Source organism: Theobroma cacao, chromosome 5 (genome assembly GCF_053813885.1).
Source record: "Theobroma cacao isolate CCN51 chromosome 5, ASM5381388v1, whole genome shotgun sequence".
Lineage (NCBI taxonomy): Eukaryota > Viridiplantae > Streptophyta > Magnoliopsida > Malvales > Malvaceae > Theobroma > Theobroma cacao.
The window spans coordinates 3,221,023-3,229,192 of record NC_142643.1 but is presented as its reverse complement, the minus strand read 5'-3'; the positions used below and the strand labels follow the sequence as shown (position 1 = coordinate 3,229,192).

At 36.7% G+C, this 8,170-nt stretch overlaps 3 protein-coding genes across 3 annotated transcripts; all 3 read left to right on the top strand.

Moving 5' to 3' along the window:
* The first annotated feature begins 631 nt into the window (after window positions 1-631).
* On the top strand, window positions 632-1,018 carry LOC18598006 (auxin-induced protein 10A5-like). The gene has a single exon (XM_018120889.2). The coding sequence runs from the start codon at window positions 632-634 to the stop codon at window positions 1,016-1,018; it is 387 nt and encodes a 128-aa protein (XP_017976378.2).
* Window positions 1,019-4,137: 3,119 nt separating this feature from the next.
* On the top strand, window positions 4,138-4,554 carry LOC18598005 (auxin-induced protein 6B-like). Its single transcript, XM_007027336.3, has one exon. The coding sequence runs from the start codon at window positions 4,138-4,140 to the stop codon at window positions 4,552-4,554; it is 417 nt and encodes a 138-aa protein (XP_007027398.3).
* A 2,444-nt stretch (window positions 4,555-6,998) lies between these two features.
* On the top strand, window positions 6,999-7,659 carry LOC18598004 (SAUR-like auxin-responsive protein family). The gene has a single exon (XM_007027335.3). The coding sequence runs from the start codon at window positions 7,087-7,089 to the stop codon at window positions 7,483-7,485; it is 399 nt and encodes a 132-aa protein (XP_007027397.3). The 5' UTR covers window positions 6,999-7,086; the 3' UTR covers window positions 7,486-7,659.
* Window positions 7,660-8,170: the final 511 nt, after the last annotated feature.

The following is an 8,170-nucleotide window of genomic DNA, read 5'->3' as shown; positions in this document are numbered from 1 at the left end:
GGCATTTATGTTGATAAATATAAGTTATTTGTAAGATTTCCTTTAGTCTGATAGTGCATAAGTTAATACTCAAATGACAGGCACTTCAAAAATATCTTTCACAAGTGAGACATCATCCATGGCATGTAATTTTCAATCTATGCATGCTACCTCAATCAATTTCTAGTCAATAGCCAGCATATTTTCTTCTGTAAAGTACCAATGTTCCACAATATGAAACGTGTTATGCACACTGTCATCAAAGGAGAGAGAGAAAAGAAAAAGAGAAGACAACGGTGTGCAATTCAGTACTCTAGCCTCACTAATTCCAAAGAACCTAGTGAGAAGATAAGGTGAAAGCGATACTAATACCGTATCAGATCAAGCTGTTAAATGGAAACGTAGGTTGAGAACAGTATTCCTTGCCAATCGATCCATGTAAACATAGTCAAATTGACCTCTCAGACAAACTACACGTTATACTGTTTCAAGTGGCTCCACAAAGTGTCGAGAAGTTAGGTATTTGCTATTCGCAAACCAATACAAATTTCCTTGCAGACTCGGCAAAAGGAGCATACATTCCAAAGAAACTCTTAAAATTCACTTAGAGATTTCAATCAAGAACATAACAGAAAGCAAACGTAATTTAGTGATGTTTACACCTTTCTTTCGAAAACTAAGAAAAGGATTCTGGGTCTTAGAATCCAAAGGAACAGCTCTCAACTATGCTGAGTTTGACGAAGAAGTGGACGTGGCAACAACAGTGCCAGATGATGTCAAGGAAGGATATTTTACAGTCTTTGCAGTGAAGGGAAAGGAAACACAGAGGTTTGTCATTGAACTAGACAAGTTAACAAACCCTGCATTCCTGAGTCTACTGGAGCAGGCTCGGGAAGAATATGGTTTCCAGCAGAAGGGGGTTCTTTCTCTTCCTTGTCGACCTCAAGAATTACTGGAGATTCTGGAACATGGGAAAGTAAATGAGGCTGGTGCTGAAGGCTGGACTAAAACGGATGCTAGCCCACTAGAAAGCTACTAGCTAGGACTAATAACTGATTTCATTTAATTTTCAGAAGTTCCTTCACCAATTCAGTAGATCTTGATTAAATTAAACATTTAGAGGTTTTCTGTACTGCTTTCCTCTTGCTATATAGTAAAGTGAGCATGCAGCAAATGGCAATGGAAAAAATTAGATTTATATATTTGCATATATTATTTTATATCTAGCATTGAATCCTTCTTTTTCTCATCTTCAATCTGATTTCACATGCTTTCCACAAAATAAGCTAAATGGACTGGCTTTGCTGAACAACCATAAGAGGTTTGCTAATGAGCTGATTTCCTGAAGAATATCACCTCACTAGCTATTATTCAAATATAAGGGAATACAAAGGAAAGTAAATCTTCTAAATTTGTTCTTGTAGAGTCTTTGATGTGCATTTCTTATGAACAGAAATACAGTGCGTATATGTATATATATAGGGTATCTCTAAAATGGACTGCGAAAATCATTTGGCAACGGAAGCAAGCCCTCTGCTAAGCGTCATATTCTCAAATTTTTTACGTTATCATGTAAACAAATTGTCAATGCTGTAGTTTCACTGCTAGCTCATGTTAATATCTGATTTACTATTTGACACTGATATTTTGCAAACGTCAGAGGTATGACGAGTCATGCAAATTATTTGGAATATATATCATGATAGATAAATCCATAAATTCTAAGCTAGATAAATCCAGATATACACAACCAAACCATAATTTCCGTGGTCCCATGTATTCGACATAATTCAATTATTGATTGGGATTCAATTATTTGTTTCCCAACCGTAGGAATTTGTACACAGTTGTACAATATGGTGCTTCTTCATGTTATGACTTTATGTAACGCAATTAGTGGGTTCTCGCAACTCTCAGGACTAGGGCTAGAAAGAAAACCAGAAGTACAAATGCAGCAAAACCACTCGGTTACAAGAAATTGATCGAGTCAGTCTAAAATACCTCCTACATAGGAAATGCTTAGAACAGGACAGTTATCGAGACCTGCAGTCTTACTTTGAGCATAAGTAGGGCTAATTTTTTTTTTCTTTAATAATCTCCACGGAGTGCCACAGTGCGTTTCAATCTATAAATCTCATCGACATTAATTGCATCACTACTGGCTATATTGTTAGGATGATCATAGAGATAAGCACAGATTTCTTGATATTCAAGCAGATGGGTTATGACCAATAATAAATACAAATATTAATGATGGTAACCTTGAAACCAGTAACAGGAGTCTCCGAGGAAAACATTTCAGTCTTTCTGTATGCTCATATGTATAGAAAAGTTTTATAGTGGTCAATGCAGATTTTGAGAATCATGAGTATATATGGAATCAGCTTCATGATATTCAAAGTTTTGGTCCTTAACAGCCTATAGCAGCAGCAGAAATGGAAAAAGAATTTAGAATGATAAAAAAAATTTCATTAGACTTGATACTTATATGTAGAACCCATCAGCAATTTGGATTTATCTATATATATCTTCATGTTGTTTTTTTTGCATCATTTACCAGTAAGTTGTGGAGTTTCTCTTCCAAGGAAATTATGTCTAGCTAATTAAAAGTTCTGATTTCGATGATAATTTAAACGCATCTTCTAGCACTTTGTTTTTGTGCCAATAGAAACAATCAATATATGTCAAATGGTTATCGTGATTAATTTCTCCAAGGCTATCCTTACGATACGTTAAAGATCTATGTCATCGTTCAATGCATGCGGTCACTTACAGAAGGCCTTACAATTGAGTTCTACCTCATGCCGACGTTATACAAACCATGGGCAGTCACAAATTTTGCCTCCAGGCCCTGCAGCTTCGAGATAGACTAGCATCAGCCAATCCTTGGTGATCACAACTCATACCAAGCTGGAAAAATGTAATGAAACGTTTTTAAAAGCAAAAATGAAAAACATTAGTACTTGTTAGACTTAAAGCATGCATTGACTTTATCATTTTGTTTTTTACTATGTATTTTGCTTCAGTGTACTGGTTATTAAGAATATTATACCAGTGTTTATGAGGTGTCTTAGTGCATGTTTCGGTTAATAACACTTGCCCACTTTGTAAACAGGTGTTAACCATATGATGCTTGTATATATATTATGTGTTTAGTAATACATGAAGTATCTTTCCTCCTCCAGCTTGCTCTCTGTTGTTTTTTCTTTTTCTACAGAACAGTATATACTACTGGTTTTATCATCTTCTTTTAGCTTCATGACACTACTTTGTGCGTACAAAAAAATGAAAAATGCATTTGGAAATTGAAAATTGTCCTTGTGAGAAAATGCATGTGGTATGGTAAGAGCAAGGGGCATGAAAAATATGGAGCAACAGCGCCAGGCATCAAAGGGCAGCATTCTTATCCAGTTATCCTCTCATCCATATCAGTGCTTAATATATCTATGCGCGTGCAAACATTTAGTAGATGTACTGAAGGGCCTACTATAACCACCCTTGTTCTATCAGAATTTATGTAACTTGTAGAACTTTATGAATTGATTGTAACCATGCATGCGTGCCGATCTAACAAACATTGGGAGAAATGTTGAAGATGAAAATAGAAACAAGAAGCCAATATCTTTATCCAAGCCCCATTCTACCAACTGCAAACAAGTGTTAGAAATCTTTATTAAGAGTGAAAATTTCAAAGTTTAGTTAAAGTTCCCTATAGCTCATAACCAAGTGAAAACACTTGAGTAAAAGGTACTTAAAAAAAATGATGTTATCCTCTCAGCTACAAAGTAAACATGCTAATACTATCTCAATCAATTTATGATCAACAGCAAGTAATTTTCCCATCTGTAAAGTACCAATGTTCACATCATGTAGCGGAAAATACTAAATTTAGCCCCACTTTATCAGCAAAATCTAGTGGACAATAAGGCGAAATCGAAATAGAAGCAGATAAAGCTTTTAACAAAAATATTACTGTTGAGAACAGTATAATTCGGTGTCAGTCAATCCATTTAGTTTGTTAAGAGGGGCTCCGCAGTATTACACAGAACTTTCCATCTTCTATTCACCAACCAATTTAAATACCCCTGCAAGTCTGGCAGAAAGGAGTATAGATTTCAAAGAAACTCATAAATTCACTGAGAGTTGTCAATCAAGAACATGGCAGAAAGCAAAAGAGGTTTGATGATGTTTAGGCCTTTCTTTCAAAAACTACGAAAGGGATATTGGGTTTCAGCATTCAGAGAATCACCTGCTCTCAACCATGCCGGATTTGATGAAGACATGAGCGTGGTTAAAACAGTCCCAGATGACGTTAAGGAAGGATTTTTTACAGTCTTTGCAGTGAAGGGAAAGGAAACACAGAGGTTTGTTATTGAATTAGACCAGTTAACAAACCCTGCATTACTAAGTCTACTGGATCAGGCTTGGGAAGAATATGGATTTCAGCAGAAGGGGGCTCTTTCTCTCCCTTGCCGACCTCATGAATTGCAGGCGATTCTAGAACACAGCAATAAAAGCAATGCTGGCACTGAAAGTAGGGCTACGTGTAATGCTACCATACTAGAAAGCTACTAGGACAAATAACAGATTTCTTGTAACTTTTCGAGTTCTTGTCCAAGTCAACACATCTTGCTTGAATTCAAAGATTTGTAAATTTTCAGTAATGCCATCCCCTTGAAGTTTTTGCAAAGTTAGTAATTGACATAGACATGTATATTATATCATATTAAGCCCTCAGTCTTTGCTTTAGCTTCAACCAGAATTTACGTGCTTTTTCAAAGCATGGGTTAACTCGAATGCCTAGGAGGAACAACCAAAAGATTTTAAAAATGACAGGCCTAATCCTTCTCAGATGTTTAAACAATTCCAAAGCCTAGGATGATACAGAACCGTCCTCTTAGCACGACAGAATTATCAATTAAGTTAGAAACTCCACTTCACTACAGCTCAAGTACTTCACCTACTACAGGAAATGAACTTTTGCAAATGCAGCAATTAGTTCTTGTGAAATTTTTATTATGCATACCGTATATAGATTACCTCCAAATATTTGGAAAATCATTTGGCAATGGAAAAGAGTCATATCTCAGAAATTTTGAGCTAATTTATCTTGTAAATCTTCTTGTCAATCCTGCAGTTTTTCAGAGCTTATGTTAGCATGTGACTTGCTGTTTTCCAGACTGAAATCTTTTAACTTCAGTGTTCAGAGGTAGCTTACTAGATGAGTTGGCGAAAACTTTGGTATATCATGTAAGATAAGACCATAGACTCTGAGCTCTTATCATCCCAAAAGCCAGATAGCGGCTACAAACCAGACGAAACTATTTTATGGTCCCATGTACTAGGCAAAATTCATCCATTTGCGTCCCAACCGTCAGACAACAGTAGCAAATTGTACACAGTTGTACAACGCGGTGAAAATGGTGTTATTGCTAATGCAATTATTGGATACTGTCAAATCTTGAGTAGCGTTGGAATAGAAAACCAGGGGCACATAGAAGCAGCAAAATCCAGTTGTTTCCAACTTTCAAGATATTGATCAAGTCACACTGAAGTACCAATTATCTGAAAAATAGATATTCAGACAATGATTTCTTTGTGCATTAATATGAGCGACTTTTGCTTTGCAATCTTCCTCAGTGTCCTTTATATTTATACAGTGCAGTAAAATTCCGTAACAACAGCACTGATCTATTATTATGATGACAAGATCAATAGTTAATGACCGAATGCTTGATGTTTAAGCAGACGACTACTGAGTGTCATTATGACATTCCTGCCATTCCATGTTCAGTGCAGATTTTGAGAATCAAGAGTAATATTAAGTCTATATACAATCGGAGTTTGACGCTTAACAGCTTTGCAGTTGCAGAAAGGGAAAAGAATTCTGAAGGATCACATTCTAATCACTCAAAATTCTACCTGGTCTGATGCACCGAAGGTAGCAGTAACTTGATTTCTTCTGCCTCTTCATGTCCTGTATCCCTTTGCATCCGTGGCACTAAAATGAGACCAACTCTGAACTTTGATTTCGACTATCGTCTGACGGTATTTTTTTGGCATCACCTGAGAAGGGAAAAAGACGGTGGCCAACATCTCATACTTTTGTACTGTTCCAATCAAATTCACTTTTGGCTTTCAAAATGATGAAAGGGCACTGCTTACCCACCTCCATGACTTTTTCCCATCTCCTTACTGAGTGTGTCAGAGTCATACATTAAGAATCCATCTGCGGGAGAGGTACAATAGAGTCAATGGCGGTAGGTCTTTACTATTGCTTTCCACAACCTTACAAGGACTACGGTAAATTTGAATGCATTAAATCCTATTATGCCGACACCATTTGAACCACCGGCAATCAAACTACTGTAGCTTGGTCATTCATAGGTACCATCTCCGAATACTGTCTCTACAACCGTTCAACAATAGCTGCATTTAGGAAAGATTCCATTGTTATTGATTAATTAACAGCAAAGAAGCAAAATAATTTCCTACAAGATATTTATAAAATGGAGGCCTTTAAGCTTTCACCCGCAATTAAAAAGGGGGTTTGTTAACAAAAGCATTTTTCTTTGGGTTTTAGAACTAACATTCTTTGCAACTTATCTTATGTACTGGTACATGCAGCCACCAGGCAGCGAATTAATTTTCACCACCGTATTGTTTTGGCTACTTCAACAATCAAAGGACTGATATTTTACATTTTTAAACTGTGAGATGGTAGGATTCGACTTGAAAGATGTACTGCATGGTAAACACAACTCACTGAGAGGCCGAGACAACTTTGCCGTACATCCAACAATTGCATACTTTTTGGATAAGAAACTAAACAATGATGTTGTATACCGCGTTTCAAAAGAACCCACCGTTTACGGGGAAGCATGGAAAATGGAATATCCAAGATTGCATTAAATGATACTCGTTAGCAACCGTATGAAAATGGCCCATAATGTCTCTCAGAAATTTCACATTTGCTTCCAGTTTCTTTTAACACCCCAGTCCCCGGTATAAATGTCTCTCAGGATCAGCAGATCATTCAGAATACGGAAACACAAAGAATTTCCAAGTCTCAAAGAGCTTTTGAATTTTGATCACAATTTGAGATCGATGTGTGTGAAAATGCAGAACTGGGAGCAGCGTCATACAGGGCTTGTCGTGCTTAGGCTTTCAATGAAAAAGCTAAAACGAGTTTTCTCGGAATTTCCATCAAGAGGCCTTGATCAGAATGCTGTTGAGTTTGATGAAAATGTTGAAGAAACTAAGAAGATACCAAAGGATGTGAAGGAAGGGCATTTTGCAGTAATTGCAGTCAAAGGTGGAAAACCAAAGAGGTTTATCTTGGAGCTGAGCTATCTGAGGAATCCAGCGTTTTTGAGGTTACTGGAGCAAGCTAAAGAAGAATATGGATTCCATCAAACGGGAGCTCTAACAGTCCCTTGTCAACCTGAAGAGTTAGAGAAGATCCTGGAAGACAGAATAAAGAAAATTGCCAGTGCTTGGGTGTAACATAAAGTAAAATATTACTAGTACATTCTAGGCAGCTTCTAGGTCGATTATATCGTTTTCTGACAGGCTGATTAGTCTGATCTGAAGCCTCTTTTCCTCCTATTATTTTCATGCGAATCACTAATCAAATGTGCAAAAGAAAAAAAAAAAGGTTTAATGATTTATCATACATAAGTGCCATGAATACATTTTTGCCTTGTCCTGTATACTTGAAGAACACCATACACTTACAACTTCAGCAGAAACATAAGCCACTTTTAAGTTATCCAAGCTTATTGGAAGAAAAGGTTTTAAGCACTACTCAATCTCCATTAATTTGGGATTACGTATTGAGTTGGGGTAAACTTATGAGCAAACCCTTCTTTTTGGGCTTGAAAGCGCTGACCCCTTACGGCCTGCTGTATTAGCCCTTTATACACCAGAGAGTCTATGCTTTTATCTGTGTCTCTGCTTACATCATTGCCTTGGTCCTTCAAAGATGAAAATATATGAAACTTAAGCTCGTTAAACTGCAATGTTAAGCATCTTCCTCTATGACTTGGTTGTAGCAAATTTCTAACAGCTACTAAACTGTTACCTTGATAAAACTACATGCAGAAAACTCAATTTAAGGTTCAACAGCTTTTTCTAAATGGATATGATGATGCAAAAGGATGCAGAAATGTGTTAAAATTTTGATTGAACT